This window comes from Thunnus albacares, chromosome 18 (assembly GCF_914725855.1).
Source record: "Thunnus albacares chromosome 18, fThuAlb1.1, whole genome shotgun sequence".
Lineage (NCBI taxonomy): Eukaryota > Metazoa > Chordata > Actinopteri > Scombriformes > Scombridae > Thunnus > Thunnus albacares.
The window spans coordinates 6087651-6113006 of NC_058123.1; the positions used below are offsets into that span (position 1 = coordinate 6087651).

At 39.3% G+C, this 25356-nt stretch overlaps 1 protein-coding gene across 4 annotated transcripts in view; it reads right to left on the bottom strand.

Annotated features, from left to right (window-relative positions):
- Positions 1–13742, bottom strand: part of LOC122968943 (ceramide transfer protein-like) — a 24465-nt gene extending 10723 nt beyond the window's left edge. For all 4 annotated transcript variants that reach the window (XM_044334490.1, XM_044334488.1, XM_044334489.1 and 1 more), the window contains exons 1-4: positions 13060–13742; positions 11303–11437; positions 1956–2072; positions 1740–1805 (exon numbers count right to left, since the gene is read on the bottom strand). In XM_044334490.1, coding sequence (XP_044190425.1) covers positions 1740–1805; positions 1956–2072; positions 11303–11437; positions 13060–13170 — 429 coding nt within the window. In that variant the 5' untranslated portion in view covers positions 13171–13742. The remainder of the gene's footprint in view (positions 1–1739; positions 1806–1955; positions 2073–11302; positions 11438–13059) is intronic.
- Positions 13743–25356: the final 11614 nt, after the last annotated feature.

The window sequence follows — 25356 nt, forward strand, 5'->3', positions numbered from 1 at the left end:
AGGAGGGAAAAATACTGATAATAGGAGACGTAAGGCTGGTGGATGATAAAAAGCTGCTCTGAACAGAAACAAACTTGTCCAAATCAAAAAGCTGTTTTTTTTTAGTGATAAAAAGAAAAAAAATAAGATCAAATCGCTGTAAAAGACGACCCTTTTTACGTAATATTACTGTTCCGTGCATGCAAAACATACAAGCAGCTTGCTTAAATAGAGATAGTATCCTAGAAACAAGTGTTGTTTTCATTTTTGCGACGTTTCACTTGGAGGAAGTGTTAGCTGTGGTGTGTTGTGTTACCCTGGAGACGTGAGGCTGCTGTGGGCTGTGAGTAATGTGGATTTGAAAGGGAAGCGGGGCTTCTAGGAAGTTTTCAGCGGTGACTCATTGTGGGGTGGGATGGTGGCCGGGGTGTGTGTGTGTGCATGTGTACTCCCTCCTGCTCTGTGTGAGTCATGGAGGCTCCCTGGTGCTGGGATGAGCGAGTGAGGAGGAGGGAAGAAGGGGGAGGGGATTGTGGAGGGGGGGGGGTGGGGGTTTCCCAAACTGAGGACCACGAGTGAGAAGCATGTGTTTTGGCATACGAACTGTAGGTGTGGTGACTGCTTTCCCCTCATCTATGTCAGACATATTCACAACTATGGCTCCACTCTGGATTATGTTTGCCTCGGGTCGCAGCTTCCAAACATACAAATCAGTCTATAGAAACATTTTTTGATGTTTTTTTTTTTGATGCACTCACAAATCATTTTTCTCTCTCGCTAGCATGAATTAAATTACAATCTGTCACATGGGATTCTTTTCAGCAACAATGCAAAACATATACATATGTGATGGTTGGGTACTCTGTATATATGAGCATAAACATTTTGTTGGTTTCTCGTTGCGCTGCTAGCTTTCTGGTTAACATGCATACCACATAAACGAAATGTTTGTGGGTTGATTCCGGCCACAGATCTCTGTGGCCTGATGTGCTCCTCTCTCTACCTGTTTCCTGTTTCTCTGCAAAAATGCCAAAAAAATAATCTAAAAAGATCTCCCCTGCCTCCATTGTCCTCTGTTCTGTGGTCGACAGTAGGAATTACAACCTGCTTCCTTTGTCCTTCACTCTGACTGAACACAATGGCTGCCACCGCTTTTGTTCTCCCTGCACTACACTGTTTTTCACAAAGCACTTAAAGGTTGAACTTGTATTTCAGGACGTGTGTAAATTCACATTGCACTGATATTGTAGGCAAACAACAAAGCGAGAAAGCCTTCACTTTAGTTCAGGAGTTGCTGACTCTCCTCTAGCGCAGGTTAATGTCAACCTTTCAGGGTTGTCCCAAGGGTTATCTTCTGGCTGTGCTTTCTCAGCGAGTCTTGTAACCTTTTTTTTCAGTTGAGTTACCCATGTGTTAAATGTCTATGTGTGAAAAAGAATTACACCAACCTTGAGCCAACTGTTAGTCCAAAGGTTGAGATAACTTTCAGCTAAGCGTGCACTGTTAAAAGCCTCTACGTGAGTCATGCACCAACAGTAACCAGCTCGGATTTAACTATCCACACAACATACAGACTTATGCAAAAGTCTTTGTACAGTATGTGTAGATACTGTATGTGCGCTTTTTGTGGACTAAGTAAACACAGGTGCACAGGTTAACACAAACACACACACACACTTGCCATTACAATGTACAGCACGCAAGTCATGTGAAGCACTCGGTAAGTCCTAAAGTATATAAAGACTTGTTCACAAACGCACCAGTGGTGGAGGGATGATTATTGTTCCCTGGATTCCTCCCTTCTCTCTCCTTCCTTCTCTGATACTCTGATAGAAACACACACGCATACAATAAACACACACACATTCACAAATGCAAACTTGTGATAGATTATACTTTTGTGTTTGTTGCAAATGTGACAAGGATTTGGTTCCTTTTGGTACCTTTTAGGATGTGTTAGAGTGAGCGTGACTTACCCTGTGCAGCTCAATGGAGTCGATCCACTGGTGTCTGTGTTCTGGGTCTTGTGCTCTTAGGTACCAAACGCTGTCGTTTACACTTATATCCAGTCGGCACTCGTCAAACTCATGAGGCTAAAGAAATACACAGAGAAAGGAGAAGACAGGAAGTTAGAGTTGTCAATGTGTGATCTGTGATCTGTGGTGTCACGCATTACTATCAAATCCTCGCTTGACCTCTGATAGTGATCAGATACTTCTGTGGCCGAGGCTTCTGTGAAATGACTCTGTCATAAATTTCTTAGCTTGCTGTCATGTTCTTTTCATTGCAAGAAGAGAAACAAATATCTTAACTGTACAGAGAGTGCAGGGAGAGGCATATGTGAGGAGTGGCCTTCCTTGTAAATAGCCATTAAAATGACACTGAAACAGCAAACTGCTAATCTCTCTCCTGAGCGTTACATGGTGGGCGACAATCTGTTTCACGAGTTGGCATTGACGACTGGAAACCCGGTAATCCGCCACAGTCACGGCGATGTGAATTAATTGAATGTCATCCATGTAGGTCTATCTACAAATCTCACAAGGATAGAAGACAAAGAAGAATGTGTGAGAGGCACCAACAGCTTCCATTTTCAGACACCGTCCCATAGGAGGAGAAGTGGCAGATAAACTGGCCTTTTAAGGCAACTTGCAGGACGGAGCATATTACTAATAGCTCTCCAGAGTACTGTCAGTGCTGCCGAACTGCTGCGCAAGCATGGCCGGCAACCAGAGGCTGGGTGTGTGTTTGTGTGTTTGCAGGTGTGTGAGCTATGAGAATGGCGGTGACAGAAATGGGATCGACATGTGTACAAACATGTGCGTTCTAAAAGGACGCCTCTACTGTGAGTCCCGCTGCTAAGTCATTCTCAAGGTCTAATGGCAGAGAAAGAGCAGGCTGATATATGAGGGAGAGTCTGGCTTGTTCCAGCTAAGTTGAGGACAAAGGAGGACTGAGAGTGGGAAAAGACTAAACGAGCAGAAATGACTGCAGAGTAACTGTAAGCAAAAGAGAAACCACATCAGAGAAGAGACCTCTACATTCCTACGTTGGCCGCAATACATTAAACACATCTGGGATTGCTGTATTAGTATATTTGTAATGCACAATAAGTCATTTACTGTGAAGGGCCAAGAGTCTGCAACATCGTCAGAGAAACAATCAGGGACTGAAATGAACAACTGTAATGTTGTTTAGTTAATGTATTTATTGCTTCTATGAGTTAGTCAATCAATAGGGTGTTGTGAGGGAAAATACTGTAATTACACTTTATTGATTCTTCCTGTCTACCAACTCCATCTAATCTATAAAAGATTAACCCTATTTAAAAATGTTATATTCACCGAGACACAAGCTGTATCAAAACACGCACAAAAAATCAGTACCAGCTGCGATCTGGCAAATGAATATCACCCAGTGAAAGCAAGTGGCCAGACACAGCGTGAGTCCAAACCATTACTGAAGATTGTATTACTTCCGTGAGTTGGCAGAGTTATAAGTGGCGCAATATGGTGTTCTTTTAACAGGTTTCAATGGAGGAGTGAGACTTGGCTGCGTTGCCCGACACCTGGACAGCAGCGAGGCCAAGACCAGATGCTCAGTGTCAATAATGCGCAGCGTGAGGCTGGATGCTGAAAGCTTTCCAACTCAGATGCTGGTTTAAAAATTACAGACGCAGCGCTTGCATAAGATCAACACAGAGAAGGACATGAGGAGGAAACACGAGCAAGGACGGAAACAAGTGTTGCATCTGTTTTGAGGAAGAAAAAAAAAGACCAGCTCTCAACTTCAAGTTCTTAAACCCAGGATTACACTGCCTAGCAATTATTTTGATTATTGATTAATTGTACAAGTCATTTTTTAAAGCAAAAGTGTCAAGGATTTGATGATTCCAGCCTCTCCAATGTAAGGATTTACTGCTTTTCCTTCCATTATAGTTAACTTACTGTTTGGGTATTGGACTGTTAAGACATCAACTTGGCCTCCAGGAAACTGTGATGGCCATTTTTTCCATGTTAGACCAGTTATAGACTTTTACTGATTAATCCAAAATAATGAAAATAATTGTTGGTCTCAACCCTAAAACTAACAACTTTAACAGTTTTTTTCCATGTACAATAGCATCCAAAGTCTGAGAGAGACTTTTGGACCCTACTGTACTTGTAAAATTGAGGTAAAAATTTAAATCTAATCTATTCAAGTGGAAAGGAAAGCAAAAAAAAAAACATTTCTAGCTCCTAAAACCAAATAACACTGAAACAATGTGAAATTGCAGAGAATGTTCCTGCAAACAACTTGCAAGAGATCTTTTAGTGTCTCTTGGTTACTAGGAAGGTGAGAAAATGGGTTCCTCTGAATCACCTCTGGGCCGCAGGGGTCGTGGGTATACTGGTAAAGAATGGGGGGGGTTTGAGAAATGAAAGGCTGCACTGGGTTTGAGAAGGTTACTGGGATCCAAGGCTACAGTAAACAATAATCCATCACAGGAAGGTCATCGCAGCAGCCTTGCACTTGATGATGACATGACAAAAAGCTGACTATGAGTGTCTGGGTTCGTATGTGAAAGGCAAGCAGACGAAAGAAATTAATGTATAAATGAGTGTTTACTTTGTGGGAACTTGCGGATGTGTGTGTAGGTTAATAAATGAAGAACATGGGAAATACAGGCTAAACAAAGTCAAAGTGAAGGGCTGGAGAATGTATGTTGCCCAGTGTGCATGCTGGGATACCTTCCAGCCCTCTGTGACCAGGAAAATTTGTAAAGATGTATTTGGTGATATATGTCATGTATCTGAGTGTTTCATGTATCTAAATAGACTTGTACTATTTGCTTTTTGGAATTTAAGCACTGACCTCTTGATTTAAACGTGCAGTTGTCCATTTTAAGTATGTTTGGATTTCTAAGAGTAAGTAATAAAGTTACTTGTTATCCAAATTTGATTAGTGTAAACTGTTTATGGGTGAATAGCATATTTCTACTGTTAAAACCTGTTCAAACTGTTAAAAAATTTCTTCTCTGTTTAGCATTTTTAAAAATTATTATTGACGTTAAGATTTAATTTGGATTAAAGATTTTCAATAATCATCTTGAGCGTGTATCAGCGTCAGACGGAGCTTTCAAACAGTTGAACTTTTAAGCTTTCTGCAAGCAATACAGTTAAAGTTACATGAATAAACATTTATAAAAGCATGAGAACATTTTATTTAAAAATAATTAAGCATTTAAAAAAATCTATTTAATAGCGATGTATCTTCTACTCAATCAACGGTTCCCTTTCATCTTTAATATCACGATCCAAATCATATCCACAACGTTAATTACTCTTATGGAGCGCAGAGCAGCGTTCTGGTGAGCAGACATATGGAGAACGGAGATACGGGGTGTCAGATAAATGGAAAAGAGACAGCAAACTGGTTTGTAATTAAGGATTTGAAATTTACTTGACACTCATGCTGATTAACTCAGCAGGCAAACATGCTGCTCTGCCAGAAACATCTCTACATGCACAGTAGGGCGCAGATTCTTGAGATTATTTTTTATAACATTAGTTCTGATAATAAGTTAGTTAAAATCTCCTTAATATCGGCGTAGGAAAAACCAATCATCCATCATCTCTTCGATCGTCGATATACGATCCGATCGCCAATCAAGGACAAGCCTATATGTAACGCGATGATAATAGAATTGTATTGACAAATTTGAGAAAACATCCATCTCTTGTAGATGAAGTTTTTATTGTGCATTGAAAGCTGTTCCCCACAATGTTACAGTAATTTTTTTTTTTTTTACAAATACTTGGGACAAAAAGTAAACTTTGACCACAAGGAGATGCATTTTGTCAGCAAGGTTTAGGCCGAGTTAAGATATCAACAAAATACCCACAACACCATTAACCACTGTGGAAGATACACTGAGATAAACACTGAGATACCAGAGCAGTCAGTACGGTTATTGTTTAGTTAATTAAGAAGCCTCTGCCAGCAACTACTTGTAATGTCTGACAAATGCCTCCTTTTTATGGGGCCCAACAGCAGCTCAACTACAACTATATCCCATATTCATGTCGTCAGTGTCGAGGTCTTTAAGGGAGCTTGTTAGGGGGAGAAAAAATTGGACAGAAAGGGGAGATTACGAAATCATTTACTGCTGTGTAGGCAAGTAATATGAATGCCAAAAATCAAAAATGAGACAAAACAGCTTCACTCTGTCTCTATCCTCTTAACACAAACTTCCCACCCAGCTTCAAAAAGCCTCCCCTCCTGTCCTCACCCTTCCAACCCCTTTTGAGCTGGCCTACGTGTCCGCAGTCACAATCTCCAGAACTGAATGGAGGGACTGAAACCAATACAAACATTCAACTCTACAAAGCTGCACCAGCCCTGACTGAATTGCATTACTCATTTGTGCATTTTTGGACAATATAATTATGCTCTCTGCAGAGGAGATTCAGACAGAATCGACATTACTACTAAAGCGGGCCTGGTGCCAGGAACATCCTTCTGTGGAATCTGGACACCAAAATGGGATCCCTGCAGCACTTAGTGGAGGAAACACTGACTCACCAAGTGCTTATAGTGAAAGACAGATAAAGGGAAGGATAAATCAACAGGAGTGGTAATAAAAACAAAACTGTAAGGTCTGTCATCAAAACACACACACGGACATGTGGTTCTTGACCCTTCTCGATGACCTACGTAGAGGAAGTCACATGCTATGGAGGAAGAGTTTCCTGGCTTAAGACATTTTGCAACTTCCACAAAGCTTCACGTCACTTACAAATCGTCTATTCATCCTCTTGACCTGTAAGCTTCCTTTCTCTTTCCCTATCTGTTAAACTGCCTCATGAGTTTCATTTCATAAGATATTGTGGGGGAAAAGTCACATCATGACATCCAGTGCCACTGCCTTGCGAAACAAGCCAGCTCATGGATCCAGTCTGCACTACTCACTGATTCCACTGAGAGAGGCAATTACAAGTAGGCCAGAGTGCTCTTTTTAACTGACCATAGATCTAAAGATGGCAAAAAACAGTGTCATGGAGGTGAGTCAGCCGTAGTAACAGTTTGACGGTTGTCCTTGTTTGCTGTGGTAACAATGTAAATGTTGATTTTTAAGTCAGGACTTTGCAAGTGGGACAACACTGAGAAGGATTTAAAACCCGTTTGCCTTAGTCAGGTGTGAAACAGATGAACAAGAAGGGCATCGCTCTTACGTGGTCGATCGAAGGCCTCGAGAGAGAGAGAGAGAGAGAGAGAGAGAGGATCTAAATCGGGAGCTAATGCATGCTGGAGGATTGTACAATGATGCTAAAAGAAAGGCCGTAGTAATTCCTAAAATACTATATAGCTACACATATTTATCTATGAGCCTTTGCCAACATAATCTTCACCAAAATGAATAACAAATTAATCAAATGATATATACAGTATTAAATATACACAACCAAACACTCAAAGAGAATGAATCCAATCAAAGATCATTTCAAGATCACTGGATAACTTATGTTTACTTACTTGGTAAATTAATGTCCAAAATGTCTACTACTAACGCTGATGTTATGTAACATTAGTTCTCTGTGTCCACCTTTAGTCACAGATGTGTCGTCAAATTCAGTAAGTGTTATCAAGTTCCCTAGTAATGGAGGAAGGGTAGGGCGTGCATGACTTACCTATTACTACCTACTATTGTATAGACAAGTGACAGACACAATGAAATGAAGAGTGTATAAAGCCATGCAGTCCAGCAGCCCTGAAATGAATTCTCCCTTTAAAAGCCTACATTACTGTTTCTGTTGAAATTAAGGCTGTAGTTTAAAGTGTAGGTCTATTTAATGGCATTGTATTGTAAACAGTTCTTGTAGCCAATATAACATACGTCCCAAACACACCTACACACCTACTTACTTACTCCTGTTGGGTATGCTGGGTATGACTGAACTACAGCTGCAATGATTAGTCGATTAATCGATTTGTTGATCAAAAGAAAATTAACCGGCAACTTTTTTATTAATCAATTAATCGTTTAAGTATTTTTTTCAAACAAAAACACCAAACTTGTATTAATAGTAAAATTGAGTATTTTGGGGACTGTTTGGCAGACAAAACAAGACATTTGACGACATCACTTACTGCTCTGTTACTGTGATGCACATTTTCCATTGTTTTCTGATGTTTTATAGAACAAACAATGAATTGATTAATTGTTAAAATCATAGTTAGATTAGTGTCAATAATGAAAACTAACCATAAGAAACACCGTAAAAAAAAAAAAAAAAAGTGGGCCACCAGCATTGAACTGCAGGAGTCGTGTTCAGTCCTGCCCAATCTTGGGTTATTATATTGTCTCAATTTACTCTTTTGAGAAATGATTCCAAGCACTTGCTCTGGTTTTTCTACAATGGAGAAATCAAGTTATCTTACAGGTCTGCTTAGGTTTCTCAACTTCAGTATCTTAACTGAAATCTGTGAATAACTCATGCTGCAACTTACAACGCTGACTTCCCTCTGAACTAAAGACATACACTCATTTGCCAGTTTTTTTTTTTTTAATTCAGTATAATACGACAGCCCTGCATATTCAAATGTTGTTGCAATGGATGTGAAAATAGCTATACCCTCTTACCTTTTAAATGTATCTCAAGAAATACCAGTCAAAACATGTTACTATGTGTAAAGGTCTTAACGGTGATACACGGTGTTCGGGCACTGATTACATTACTTGGCCACTGCCCCCACTGTCGTTTATCATGTCGCATATCAGCGCCCACGTTCATCAAATAAAAAAGTCTAATTTGTAAAATACTAAGCGTGTTATCAACATCGTGTTATCCACAGCAGCAGCAGGGTCGCAGCAAAGAGTAGCAGAGTGAGACATCTGTCCTCCCTCCTGCTCTCTGCTGTAAACACACGTAGCTGTTAGTGAGCAGCTGCTCTCGTGTCTCCCCGGGTCTTGGTGCTCGTTTTCGGGAGAAACTCTCCCGCTCTCTGCCTGCTCAGCTTGCTCTTGGTATGTCTCTCTCTGGTAGGCAGGCGGGTTGCTCCGGTTCTGGTTCTAAGCAGCGGCCATCCTCTGGCCCATCCCCGCATCTGCGTGCACTGCAGACCAGTTGCGCTGCAGCCTCACCGTCACACACACGCTCTCTCTCTCGACTACACACTCGCTATGCACATTTTGACCAATATGCACATTGTGTAACACATTTTAGTTTAGAACCCATCTAAAAATACTTAAAAAAAAAAAATCCTCTGATACTTAGGCCCAGTGGGCTGCCGGGCTTGCAATACACTGGCAGAATCACTGGAATGAGAAGTGACAACACTAGTGCACCACATGGAGGTTAATATTTACATAGGCTGGAAATGGATAAAGCTGTACAAATACAGCTAATAGAAAAGCCTGTTTTAAATACGGCCTGGGAACAGTAACTTATTCATTTCACTTGTTAGTATGTGGAGAAAGGCACAGGCTGAGCTTCAGTCAATGACTGACCCGGGTTCTCACTGAAACATGATGAAAGGTGAAACATCAAGAAGTTAACACTGTTGACACATTTGGTGTGTGAACATTTGTGAGTGTGACAGCTGTTTTGAAACTCTGAGACAGGATATTGTTAAAAGTCTCAGTGTACTGTGTCTATATACTGTATGCTACTGCACAGAGCTGCACTTCTTGGTCTAATCTATACAGTGACATTATTAGTCTCATGATGAAGTTTACAGTTAAGTCTTACCACATAGCTTGTTGTTTTGAAACTAGAACAGTCACCTGACGAGCCAGTTAACCCTCGAGCAAAACTTGGGACACAATCAGGAGATCTTTGTAAAAATAGGTTACCACCTGCAGTTGAAGAACATGTTTGAGAAAATACAGGCTAAAGTTTCTCATCTGATTAGAGTTGTCAACAGTGAGTCAAGCCTCAGGCCTAAACATGGATCCAGGAAAGAGCCGAGTCTTTCCTTCAAGAATTAAAGAGAAACATATGGTGGATGCCTTACGTATGAATCACATCTTATATATCATACACCATACTTCTCAAAACTATGTGAGAGGCTCGAAGAGAAAGAGAGGGGGAGATACAACGCCCATAGAAGCAGAAACAGAAAAGTCTGTCTTCGCTCTTTAGATTTCTTGTTACGTGCTCCTAAAGTGACTTTGTGTTAAATTAAAAAATATATATAGTGGAGACTGTTTTTTATACTTTGGTCAGGGAAAATCAAAGCAGCATTTTATATTAAAAGGTTAAGACAGCGCTGCTACAACTGGAGTCACTTTGATATGAAATGTTGAAAAAGTGTTTTTGCTGCTGCTGAAAGTTTATTACACAGTTCTGATGAAATGTCACTCACACAAGTGGAGTTTTTTTCCAAAAGGCAAGCCAAACCAAACGTGACTTGCAACACAAAACAAAACATATTTTCAATGAGAAACTGATATTTTTTTGCAGCACATGCAGGGACTGATTGAAATGTGAACAAAGCATGCAATGTGGGGAAAAAGTGTGACCAGCGGTGAAATTTTTTGAATTTCATGCATTGGTGAATTTGTCATGCAAGAACCAAACCATTAACAAACAGTACATGTAGCTATCCGAGCATCATTTAGATAGATATTGTCAGTGACTCAGCGGGTCTATCGCTGTCTTGATAGCCTGTGTAGAGTGAGTTTATCAGCCGACGGTGACAGATCTTCCTCATTTTACTTGCTATTCCTCCAAATCTCCCACCTGATTTGGTTTACACAGCTATGTACACTCTGAATAACAAAATAATTAGGTCAGACAACAATGACTAATCCCCGCTAAGTCAATGTGCCCAGAAGCAACCAAGATAAGGAGATGGTCAAGGCTCCACAAACAACCATCCCTTTTAGTATGACCAACTATTTGTTGGCTTTTTTTTTTTTTTTTTTTTAATGAAAGGTCAAACAGGAGCAACACTGAGTCTACAGAGAATCAGCTAGCAGCAGGTGAAGTAACACGGAAAGGTAGTTTGTGGCTACATTTTGAAATTTACATAAACATTTACAGAGTGTCCTCTCAGGTCTTGAATAGCACTGGATGTGTGCCACAGTAAGTTCTACTGTTTGGTGGCTTAAACAGCTAGGTTGACCGTTCCTCTCTCTTAGCAAATATTGCCCTCTTGCACAAACAACAGCGTTCATTCTTGTTAAGACACTTGCACAAATTGCACAAATGCTGCATTCAGCAGTGCACAACTAAACTGTACCTTCTAAAATACTTACAGTTAAGTGACTGCAGCATGTTGCAGCACAGAAAAGAACGAAAAGTACAAGTTTGTAGTTAAGAATTGCAACAGTACTCACAGTAATAACAGCTTTGCTAAGGCAGAGGGAACCCCGACAGCCATACTCTGTCTCATCCTGAGACTTGTAGTAGCTCAGTGTGTTGTTCTTCAGAACCACCCAACGGTCCTGCCACCCATGGATGTAGTTTGTCCACTGAAAAATAAAAGCACTCTTATCAATGTCTTTGTAAGCTGAGGGCCAAGACAAACACATGTACAATGTAATGGAACATGATACATCTTTATAAAATGTTCAGCTTTTATTGAGACTACTACTGTGGCATATTTGGTAGGTATGGTATAGCATGTATGCTTAAGGCTGCACTTTGTGGTGGTTTGTCCAACCCATTTACATGTTATAATATAAAATTTAATAGGAGAAAACCACAAAGTACAGCCTCAACAATTAGCACAGAGTTGAGTCAACCCCTCTCTGACTCAGTGTGAACAACAATAAAAACATTCAATGTTGGCACGCCTTAATGGTGAAGGTGCATATCACATGGTCACAGTTTCCCAATTCCACCCCCACAATGTTTCCTGTCTTGCTCTACACCATCGACTGTCAAATAAATGCTAAAAAAAAAAAAACATGTATATGAACAAAGTCAGTCTTTATTAAATGACTGTTGTACTGGATTGTTACAATGGTTTGTGTTGTTTATTACAAACACAAACAGTATGTGCCCAGATGCTAAAACTTCTGGGTAAACCCTGAGTTGGGACACATGGGATTTAAGCAGGGTGTAGACTCATTAATCCTCACATGACATATGACGTATATAGGGATTTGTATGATCGAACAGGTGAGCTTTTCTGGATCTGCTTAATCTCACAATATGCTTGGTTAGCGGGTCAGCGTGCAATCTGTTTACAGATATCCACTGTACAGTGCTTAACACCACGTTAGCTTGCCAGCAGCTTAACTAATTAAAACTGTGGTTGATTTGCCCAAAACAAAGTCTTGCACAAGGGAACAGAAGCATATGGCAAAATAGGTTATTGAGACTTTGTCTGGCAGTAGACTTAACTGTCTGTTTACTAAAGATAAACAATAGCTTGCAGAGTTATTTACATGGTGCACTCCTCATCAACAGTCACTCAGTAACTTGTAGCAGTAACCCAGCAAATGTTTTCTTGCACCCTGCATACTGTTGTCAAAGCAATGTTTACAGTATCACTGCATTTGCCCACAGCACTCAGTAACACCATTTGCTGCATCCACACTGTTATTATAGTACATATGAGAATGTGTAGCAGACCTGCTTTGACCTTTGAAAGGAGTCATTAAATAGTCGATGGACTACAAAATCAACACAAAGACCTTTGATCTCTTTTTGATAAGGAAACGCTAATGTCTGCAAAATAACAGCTGTCCCAATTATTTATAACGTTACTGGTAACAGCATTGTGTAAACATTACCATGGCCATGATCCAGGTTTTATAATCGTACATGCATAAACCTGGAATGAGGTATAAACTTCAACCATTGCCACCAGTACATGCATTACATACCCCCCCGATTCAATTTCAAGAGGGGGTTTTCCTCTTGCTTCAGCGGGGATTTTACCGGTCTAATATAGCTGAGCAGCAACGTGTAAATGTTGACAGACAGGAAAGGATCCTGATGCACCCTTTCCTCAAATAGACATACCAGGATTTGTGGTAAAACACCAGACTACCTCCTTTCACCCTGATTAGCAGACAGGTGCCTCCCTTGGCACTTACGCCCTCAGGATTTGGCAGTGACTCCGGCCGAAACAAACGTGACTTACCTTGCTGAGGATACCGCTGAACTCAGCGATACCTACAGGGTGTCCCGGCTCCTCTCTCGGCTCCAAATCCTCCTCGGAACCGGAGGAGTTCCAGCTCTGGTTATCTGACATTTCTTTAACGTTTTATCGTAAAAAAACAACACAATATAAACACGGCATACGACGCTCAGGTGAGTCGGTTTGAGCTGACAGTATTAGCTGTGGACCTGACAAGCGAATTACAGGCAACAGATCACGGAACCATGTTGTTATTATCGTTATAACCGCTCTGTGTGCAGGAAGAGTTAACCCAAATAACCGAGCGATTCAAATCGATAGTAGCTCCCCACCGCGTACGTTAACGTCAGTCAGCTTGAAAGGTTGTCCCGCATTTTGTGCTCAAACTGTCCGGGTTAACGTTCGCTGAGGCTGGCTGTCAACTCCGCTGTTCCACCGCCCCTTTTTCTTCAGCTTTAGTCCCCCGAAGTGGCGGAAAAAAAGGATGAAACGCAGATAAATATGCTCGGGCAGGCTCCGGCAGTCTGACGTACACCCGTCGCTGACTGTCAGATAAACGTTGTGGCCCTGGCGGCGTTTGTTTCCCCCTGCTGTAGACTAGTGACAGCTCTCCAGCTCAACGCCATGTTCAACTGACGTCTCGAGCGTCTTCTCCTCGGTGGGCGAGCGCGTGTTCTAACTTGTGTGGCGCGCAGGGGCGCTGGCTCGGGTGACGTCACCAAATCCACTCCTAAATTGGAACCAATTTACGGCGCTCTGAAAATAGAGTCGAAGAGCACAAAACTGTCATAAATACGATGCTCCAGATTACTGAAGGTGCAACACTTAACCGAATTTAGCTTTAACACACTGGAAGGAAATCCCTGAACTCGATTAAATTACCATTGCAGTGCTCTCCCCACCAAAACAAACAATAATTTAGACTTTTAGCTATTGATTTTAGGTGTTGATTTTTATTTCATAACCGAATTATTAGCAAAAAAAAAAAAAAAAAAAAAAAAAAAAAAGCTGCGGTTCCCCACTGACTTCCTGTTTGTGGTAAAATTTTTTTAACCCTTTGACTAATTGAAGGAGGAGCACTTATCTGGGGCCAAACAGGAAGATTGGGTTGAAAACTACTTTTTATACATTTCCAAACATCACAAGGTAATTTTGATGTGCTTCTTCATTTGAATTTCTTTAAAAACAAATACTGTATGTTGTGAAAAACACGCACGTTGGAGTTCTTGTGCGGTTCATTCAGTCAGGTTAAGAAGAGAAATAAGTTTAAAATTAAATTTAAATTAAATTTAAATGATTAAAGTTAAAAAAAATCAAAAGTAGCATGGTCTGAGTGATATTACATTATTTACAACAGTTATTTACAGGACTTCTGGTGAAGTACTGGAGCAGCAGTTATATAATAGAGGTATATAATAATGCATAGCTTGTGTCATTTGAGCTGAAGATGCAACTTTGCAATTGATCAAATTACTAAAACCTAATGAATATAATCAGGGCCTCTGAGAGTCTGAGGCCCCGGGTAGTTGCTGCTTTGCCTGGGTATAGTATCCCACCCTTCATGACACACGTTTCCTTTTCCATGAAAAACAGTGGAAAACGGCCTCCCAAATGGGTCAGTGAAAAAACTCAGGAAAAAAAGGAGTGGAGCCATGAAATGCAATAAAGTGAGAGAATTTAATATGCTCAATAAGTGCACATTCTCTCACGTTTTTGCATTCCACGCCTCCCCCCACCCACGAGTATTGTCACTGACGCATTTCCTTAACGTCATGATTTATGTGAGCCTTAAAGCTCCTGCAAATGTGATTTAAACTCTTGCATAGTTCTCTAAAACACTGATCATGCACGATTAAATAAGCAATAATCACAGTTAAACTTTGGAAAAATATACAGAAAGTTTTATGTTTAGCAAGTTTAATAAGATTTTGTGCCGAGAGAGAGTTGTTTAAATTGCTGTAACTGTTTCCTTTACACTTTAGGGCATACTTTTTGTAATTAAATCCTGGTGAAATTCAACACCTCTTCTTCATAATGAGGGCCGCTCGAGTCCCAGCAGCACCCTCTCCTCTCTTTCACAACCAGCAAAGACTTGGTGCAGACATTCGTGAGGCCTGCACATATCTGTGAAGTCAAATTATTAAGAGGGTTGAAATGGCAGAGCAAAGGCAGAGACATAATCCACTGAGAAATCTAATTATCTCTGATTGTTTCTGAAGGGAAGAAAAATCTTAAATGGGAAGAAAACCATTAGAAATTTGAGATTCCATCATAAATCAGAATAAATTGCCATGTTGGTTTAATGTTTGCAGTACAAGTTTTGTCTGTTTTCTTTTTTTTTTTTTTTAGGGTTTTCTCACCGTTTATGATGTCAATGGAGCTATTAATCGATCAGTTGATCAACAGGAAAATAAATCAGCAACTATTTTGATTGATCATTTGTCATTTTTCAAGCAAAAAGGACAAATATTCTCTGGTTTCAGCTTCTTAAAAGTGAAGATTTGCTGCTTTTTTTTGTCATACGTGACAGAAATTACACGTCATTAGGTTTTGGACTGTTGGTCGGGCAAAACAAGCAAATTGAAGACATCACTCTGACAATTTGTGACAATTTTTTAAAACAATTAAGCAACAAACATAATCAGCATATTAATCGATGATGAGAATAATCTTTAGTTGCAGCCCTAGTTCAGTCAGAGCTTAAAAATAATAAAAAATTGTTTTAGGTTTCCCCTATAGGAGAAATAAACCAAAAAGCCTGATAAACAAACATGCATAATAGTCAAATGATGGTATTAAAATATCGTACTGTACTCTAATTCAAGTTAAACGCTTTAAAGTATTTAACATCCTAATACTTTATGACATAACATATTCCTTCATGAAGTATGTTCCCTCTCTCCGTCAACCTTTCCTTCCTTGACATAAGCCTGTTCTTATGGTAACCCTGAGTCATGTGATAATCCTTTGGCTGGCGCACACACACACACACACACACACACACACACACACACACACACACACACACACACACACACACACCTAGTCGCCATGCAACTCAAACACCACTGTTTCTTCAGAGATTACTAGTTACAGGAGAGGAAAGGAAGAGAGGGAAGAGAGGAGAGGAGAGGAGAGGAGAGCTTTTAGCCATGTCATGGGTTTTGTGAGTCTGATGCAGTTCCATGAAATCATGAGACCTAGAAACGAAGGAAACCACAAGACTTCTATTAGCTGCACAATCCGACTCTTCTCCTCCATTAAAAGGAAAAGTCTGAGTAGCAGGAAGCTGAGATTTTAGACATAGCTCAGCTAACAAGTTTCTGACAGCTGTAGCCACCACCGCAATACAGCGAACTCACTATTTCAACCTATACTTGATAGAAAATGTACACAATCGTTTTCATTGGTGGGCTTTTTGGGAAATACTATCTATTTCCTTGTTAAAATCATTTATTTTCAAGCCATTAAATGTCACAATTTAACTGTATTCTGTACACTAGCTGTGATACAGTGCAGGAGAGGAAAGACAAAGTATGATATTTGCTAGAAAAGGTGAGTAAAACAAGACATTTCCCTCCTCTTTCAGTCTTTACCAGTAAAATCAGCTCTAGTTTAGCAGTCAATCCCTTCGTTTCACATTAAGTCCTTGAAAATCCAGTAGTGCCTGGGAAAGAGCTTGAAGATAACCTGTTGTTTCGCTGGACGGGATTTAAGCAGTTGATTTAATCACGGTGACATACAAATTGTCCCTGACTTAGTAGATCTGTGATTCATTTAGAGGCCAGGAGTCAAGGACCATGACTCAGGCAGGGCTGATCGGGCAGTAATGTGATTAAATGACATCCTCTTTTGGGCAGCATATTCCTCACGGGTCAGCAGCTCCAAGTGGGCAAAAGGGAAGGAAGCAGCTGGCCAGCGAGGACGGATTATTTTACTTCATATTGGTGTCAGACACTCATTTATATACGGGAGTGAAGTTAAACATGTTCAGTCACTCTGTCATATTGTTTGGCAGTGCCGATAGGGTGTTTTTCTGATTGCAGCAGTTAATTTAAGTCTCAGAGGGGTGAGTTTTTCAAAATGTATTTATTAGTAATGTGCTAATTTACACCAGCTGCATGTGTGGTGGACGTGACTGGCAAGCAGTAGTCTCAGGGAGGATATCAGGGAGAGTCGAGCACAGAAACCTCAGTAAACATTGGACCAGAGTGTCACTCGCCTCATAAGCTCGCTGTGCCCTCTGCTGGTGCTGAGAGACACATACACATTAATAAAACTGTGTGTGTGTGTGTGTTTGTCTGTGTGTGTGCTTTTATCTCATCAAGGTGCAACAGTTGTGACACAGATCCTGACACCTTTACATCCCTTACTTGACGACATGGAAATAGTCCCCAAGAGGAAGCATTAAACTGTCTACAGGCTGCGTATGTCATGTGCACGAGTGTGGATTAATTTAACCCTTACATACTGTTTGACCCAATTATACATTTGAAAACAATAAAAACACCCTAAATTACATTCTTTAAGCCTGAAATTTTATGACTTTTCCTAAAGTGACCCAGAATATACAAAAAATGGAAATATTTCAAACTTATTTAAATTTGTGCAGCTGGTTTACATTTTTGCACATAGAGGGTGTTTTAATGGTTATAATGAAACCTACCATTCAAATATTGTTGCATCCTATAGAAGTAATTATGACTGTCACGTTCTCCTGTTTTAGATAACATGAGATCATACTATAGTGTGATTGTGTCAAACCTAAAGAAAACACTCTCCTCTCTCTGAAACATGAATGAAGGATCAATCACCCATTTATTAATAACTGATAAGATATCAATGGATGCAAAATACATTTGTGGTTCAAATTTTGGTATTGGGACTAGTTATAAAGGGGGTAAAATCTTTAATTTTACTGTGTTATTTCATTTTCTAGTCGTAGTTAGAATTGAATTTCCTGGAGCCTAGATGTTTTGTGACATGTTGTGAATATGGCCTTGAATTTCACTACAAAGATAAAAATAAAACACACTTCATTTTTAGTTCTTTCACACCAAGCTTACAGAGGTGGAGTCTGGTCTGGTTGCAATAAGCTTAACACACATACAGGATAGTATGTCCATTGTGTTTACAGTTTCTCTTCATTTTATTTTTAAGAGATAGTGCCCTCTGTTGGCTGAGACCAGTACATACAGTATAATTTCCACCCCTGACATGCTTAGGGACGTCTGCTTGGAATAATAAATTAGACTACAGTTAAAAAACAAACCCAAGATGGACCAAAGTTAAAAACCAATCATCACCCTCCCTTCAAAAAGGAGTAAACCTACCAATCCCGGTGCAGAAACACACAGCACAGAAGCTGCCACATGGCCCGCTGGCCTTAGCCGGGTTCCTTCTCTCCACCTTTGTGTGCCTGTTGATGAGTGAGTGGAGTCAGCTGAGTGTGATTAACCTGCTCCACTGAGGGAGGGGCGGTACCTGAGGCAAAGGAGAGAGGACAGCGACACAAAAACAACCAATCCACAGCACCAGGGCCATAACTTTTTTTTAAAAAAATCCTTAAAATGACATCTACTCCTTCTCTCTCATTTAAGAATCCAATTTTTATGAATATGCGATGTTTCATTTCAAAGTTTAACTGCTGGGTACAAGACGTCTTCTACTTCATTGAGGACTTCAAGTTTCACACTGTAAGGTGCATATTGAACCACAATTGGCTCCAAACGAGTTTTTATTTCACAAAGTCATGCTTGTAGGTACACACCTTAAACTCAGAGAAAATTTCCACTTTCAGCAGATGAATGTAAAAACAGTCTTCTAGTGTCAAACTCTGCAGATTACATAATTCAACACGGTGAATACCAAACATCCAAGAGAAGGAACAAGAAGAAAAACACATTTTGGAGTGGAGGGGGACTTTAATCCTGCTGCAATAACAAATAAAATCCCAACATTTTTAAGTCTCAAGAATACTTTCAGCTACTTTGTACAAGTATTTGGTATATCTGTCTACACAAGGCATCTTCTCTTTCATTCTTCCTGATCAGGAATTCTTCTTTTAGGGCCTGCGGTCATCACCGTTGCTTTGATATCCATCCATTAGATCCTTGGCACATCTTTGTGTCAATCACAAACTTTTAAATATGGACTGAGTATAATTTTTGAAAAGATAGTGATATTTTTATCCTCCACCATACTCACTCACATGCTGTATATACATCCGAGACATATTTCTATAGTCTATCTTTCATGTCTGTGGAGCACAGAGAGTATAGGAATGGAAAGATAAACTGTATAAAGCAACAAGAATATTTTCTAAGTGTGTCCAGTCAGATAATTCAGTTTGGACTCATGCATTATGGATGCTGGCTAGTCAGTTTTTGTCCTCGCTGCTCTCTTGTCTAGACAGATGAGAAATATTTGCCTAGAGAGGCTCTAAATTCCTCCTCAGCAACAGAATGAGATCACTGTTGAATATGAATGGAATTATTGCAGCACATCTCCTCATGTCACACTTCTCTGAAGAATTTTAAGTAACTTAATCTAACGATACTGTAGTTATTGTGTTAAGTTCTTTTCTTAAAGCTTAAATTCTTGCAACTCTGTCTGATATGGTGTTTGTTTATCCAGGGTATCCATCCAGTCCATTATAGTATTAAATACATAATTTTTCAAATCCTAGTTGTTTTACAGTATTAATCAAAAGTTTGGACACACCTTCTCATTCACTTGAATGAGAAAATGTTGTCAAACTTTTGACAGATACTCTAAATCAAACAAAGTAAAATAGGGTTAGGGTTACAAAGTGACAAAGTAAAGGATCCGCAGAAAACCAACTGAAGAAACCGTGGCTCAATACAGAATTTCACCCACAGATTTATAAAACTCATTAAGAGACATCAACATTGGCTTTGATGCTAAGATTTTTCATGAGCTATTAATTGACATACTGTAATTTCTTTAACTTATAATCATTATAGTCCATCATTCTGCATCTACAAATGATCATCGCTACTTGAGATGTGATACTATGGAAAGATTTCTTGTGCCTCCAGAGTACACATGTGTTGTATTTTACCTTCAAGAGTTAAGTACCTAAATGTGACAAGGCACTGCACTGGACTGCCTGTAAATATAACTGAATCAATGTCATTACTGTGTTAATATGCAATTATATTATCACTATGAAATCAATGTGATCTTAGGCAATCCGTAGTGATGTATCACACCTTGTTTGGTGAATATGAGTTGTTATCCCCAGGATGAAGGTACAGGGCACCACCTTTATATCTTCTAGTATAGCTTTGTTAAAAAAAATCATTGTTATATAAGAGTTGTGCCACTTGCATTTTGTTGTAGTTCTTGATTTTGATTGATGGTGATGTTGTGGTGGGGTATTATATTGGTATTATATTATATATTAAGGAATTTCTGAAAGGATAATAAACTAAAATGTTGTTAGTGTTAATGCCAATGGATGACTGATTCATCAGTATGTAGATATAAGGTTTAAAAAGGATAATTTGTTTGGGACTGCCAATATTATTAATAATTAATGTTATTAAACTACAGTAATTTTATCAGCATGATCGCTATTTTCTTTCTTTTGATGTTTTGCACTTATTTCTTATGTGAATAAAACACCATACACTCTCTGTTTCTTGCAACAGGCGTTATCTGTGTAACCTACAGTATTTCAGTTCTCTCCTGAGACACTCGGGGTCATTGTCTCCCCCCGGTTTAATCTGGGTGTCATTGTTTAGGCTTCTCAGAGATTAACTGAACAGACAGTCCTTCAAGCGTACAAAAGATTCTATGAAATGACACAAAGCCTTATTACAAATCAGGTCGATGATACTTGTCTGACTGAGCCGTTTCAGACAGATAACTAGTTTTTTTCCTTTAGACATCACTTCATCCTACGTGAACTACTCAGAGGGGAAGAAGTCTGCAGACAGCATATTTATTAGACAAATCCAGACATCCCAGCTGATTAGTTTCCACGCTAGTGACACTATGAGATGAAAAAAATGTCAGATGAGCTGTGAACAAATACGTTTCTCTATCACAGACTGGAGTTTCTTCTTGCTTTCTTTTTCAGTGTGTAAACTGTTTAAAAATGAAAATGAATCATGTGAACTCTTTACCTCCAGGAGGCAGGACGCTAACGTTGGGTCAACCTGCAAATTGCATGTTTATGAACCAGCAACCTCAGTAGAAATAGTGCTTTTGTGTCTAAAGGAATAGAAATATAGATAGTAAGTAAAAGAGAGTAGTTTGTTGGATCAGCATGCTATAATGGCTCCTTGAGTAAAGTCATCCTCTGCTAGAATAATCCACAGAGAGACAAACCACAGAGTCGCTCTGTATCCATGGTAACCAGTAGAAGGCAGTGTGGTGTTTTGGTAAATGGTCCCTTATTTCTTTTTTGTCCTTTGCACCAGTTTGACATAATGAGGATCTGAGTTTGAAGCTCTCTGTTCTGAGAAAAAGTATGTTGATGTGTGTTGAAGTCCTTCTTTTGAAACAGATGCTCAAATTTATATCATAACTTCTACTTAAAACAATTATTTACATTTTCTTATATTTAGGATTTTCTTAAGTTTCTAGTCTTAGCTTTTGTTAGCCACCCACTGATAGCAGTAGATTATGCCAAATTGTATTGAACATAAAATGCTGTGTAGTCACTTGAAATACAAGGATTTAATATGTATGCAGAAACCAAACCCTTAACTAACTAGTCCCTTCATTTTGTCACAAAACTTAAATTTAATTCTGTAAAAAGAATATCTTCAGAGTTGACTGCAGCTGTCAACCTGACCCTGATATTGTAATTTTATAATAAATAATCACTAAAGAACACTGTATCTGCTGTTTGGCTCAACAGAAAATGACAACAAAAGGAAATGAAAGTTTACATTAGTCCATGTTTAAGTTCCATGTTAAGAATAAATCTGTAGATTTTGCTTATTAATATATAGGATTACATTATATGCCTGCATGTGTGTGTTGTTTAGTATCAGCTGTTATTAGCGGTGATGACTGCACTGTGCATCAATACAGAGCATGACATGCACACACACACACACACACTTCTTCACACCTGCAGTCCCACAGTAAAGTACTTTGTCATGCTACACTTGTTAAGCCATTTCCATAATTGATTTACAGAATCAAACTTGTCTCCTGGACGAGGATGAGCCACTGAACTGTGTGAAGCTTCATAATGGAGAAACCCTTTCATAGCTGCCATAATAAGCTTGGCAGTGTCCCAGTCTTCAAACTGCATCACAGGAGCCATGATGACTCAATGAGAGATCGGGACTCTCAGTCATTTACCACATACTGCCTGCTGTTTTAGAGTAATTTACAGTTAAGTGGAATCAAAGCTAAAGGAGCGCACTGAAGTGATAAATCCAAAAGGCAAAAACAAGACCATATAAAGGTTTAAACCTATTTAATGAATGTTGACACCCTGAAAACAAAGCATCTGTGTATTGGCTTATATGCTAGTATATCAATATATTGGTGTCCAGATATAAAGTACAGGAGTCAGTTGTGTCTTCATTTATAAGGCCTTTCTATCTGAGTTGCCAAGTTATTTAACATCCTTAGTTAAGCTCAAAGCCAATACCCATGACACCACATCACACAGCAGGTTAGCTTTAAAAGTTCTTCACACAAACTCTGAACTGGTTTCCATTACTATGCACCTCACTTCTGAAATGAACTGCAAAACAGCTTGAAATTAGAGACACTTGTTCTTCTGAGGGACTTTAAAGTTTTACTAGCTGCTATTCTTCACAACGTTCGTGATTGTTTTAAGCAGTGTGTCTGAGTGTGTTTGATGATTGATTGTGATTGTGATGTGAATGAACCATCTTGTTGTGATCCAGTGTAAATGTAACTTGTTCTAAGGTCTCTCTTGCAAAAGAGATCTTGATCTCACAGAGATTTCCTAAATAAATAAAGCTTAATAATAATAATAATAATGATATAAAAGAAAAAAGTCATTGTAATAGTGTGAAACACAGGAAATACTTATCAATATAACCTATTAAGTGTTACAAGTTAGGTGTTACACTGATTATTCAGTCTTACAGAGCAAATGTAAAGTCGACACAATCAATTTACATCGACATTGATATTCAATCTGCATCAAGTACTGTTGTGCTGAAAGTTATGTTAAGTTTTATAAGTGTAGGAAACTGTAATCTGGGTGAAGAACATAGTACATTTTTTCACAATATGCCTATGCACATGGAAGAATTTTACTCTCTTATACTTGTAAAATGGGATGTAAGAATAAAGGGATCTTGAATCTTGAATCAGTGCTGTATGCGTGTGTGTTCCCTCCTCCCTCCGCCCTCGTTTTAAAGACAACAGAGCAGAACGGCAGCCTGAAATACAGCTCATTTGTCAGTGACACGGTAATGCTGTGACCTTCCCGAGACAGGCAGGCTTTGCCGACTCAGCGGTTTTTCTCTCTCTAGCAGAATTACGGTCGTCATCCGCTTGAGTGAGAATGGCTCCCCTTGTACACGACAGGGAAGAGGAGCTGATGCCAGGGTAACGATGACAAGCTGAGACAAAGCAGGGGGTCTGTGATGAATAATACTTTCCATGGATACTGCCAGAAAATAAACTTAAAGCAGGCTTAAGTATGGGAAGTGTTCAGAATGGTTTAATAAGGTGTTTAGGGCCACTTTTTGGTCCTCCAAATCAGCTTCCGGTCTTGAACTGTGAGCAGCAGACACACTGGACCATTTTACAATGGCTAAATGCTATTTTGAGATGAAAAGGAAATATTTTTTGAAAGCCAGAACATACCAGTAATGGCTTCATGATGTTAACTGGAGAAGAAATGTCCTGCCTTTTGACAGCGTGTATGGAAGCATTATCATTTTGAAATATAAGAACATGATGAAGCAAAGGTGTTTCTGTCATAAGGTGCCTGTAAAATGATTGCATATTCTGGCTGTTTCATGACCATGCAAGAGAAATCATCTGGGTCAGTGACTCCTAATGAGAGGGCATCCAGGTCCACCAGACACTGAAAAGGTGACTCAACAGACCATTTCTTTTTTCCTGCTACCAGGTCAAAGGTTAAAGGACGAAACTTTTCCTTGCAGTAAATGCCAGCTATGTGAAACTCAAAGCATATTGCTACAGTACCACGTCTGACTTATAATGGCATTCAAGTCAATTGAAAGGATAACGGACGTCTACAGTGAGGGAAGCGATATGAGGTTCAAAGCACAGAGGCTTGAAACTTATGCAGCATATTGTGGGTATTCATGACAGTGAACATTGTGGTTTGTGCAATTCTACAGTTACTATTTGTGATGCTAGAAGTGATGCTACCACATGGACGGTTCTGTGTGTGGTTCAGCCCGATTCAGCCTGTCAATACACAGGTGTCCTAGCCCAGCCCTGCTTCCTGTGTGAACTTGATGCAGAGCCACTGACTGCAGCAGAGGCTTCCCCCACTACACTGGCTGCACCACCTTCCTTCAGCCACCTTAACCTTCGTTAACCCTAACCCAAAACAAATAAATACACAAAAAACACTTTTATAGATGAGAGATGATCACATTTTAGATGAGCATAAAAAGTAAAAACAATTGGTCAATGTTTTACTAAATCTTTTAGGTCATGACGGTCATGAGTTGGGTAAATATACTGTAGTTGTGTTTACTTAAGTCAGGACAGAGTGGTAAGTAGCAGCTCATTAAACATGCATTAATAGTTAGCATCAACTTACTTTTTTAATAGAAATGATTATATCTGCTTTTAGTTCCATTACAAGTTCTTAACATTTGACAGCAGAGGTCAGACAGTAATTACAATACATTTAATTTAACGGTGCAATGTTTTCATGGGGCATTGTTTTTTTTTGGTTTTGATGTTTTTTTGGATGTGCAAACTCTACACTGTGGTGTTTGTCATTGACATCTTAACATTTTTGCCTCTAACTTGTAATTTGGCAGAGCTAACTTTAATCACAAATAAATCCTTTTTTAAACAGTTGGCTCACCCGAACAAAATACATTTTCTTGCCTCTCAGTGGACCTATTTTTGGCATCTCTACCGCTAAGGTTTGGTTTTATTTGCCAAATTTTTAGATATCTGTCTCTGAGACTTCTGCCTCCACAATGTGTTGATGGAACATTTTTTAAAACATTATGGAAATACTTTCTTCTCACCAACTTCTCCCTATAAAAACTGTTGACATTGACACAACTGTTTATTCTTTTAAATGTAAAATGTAAAAAGTGCAAAGTATCAGTATAG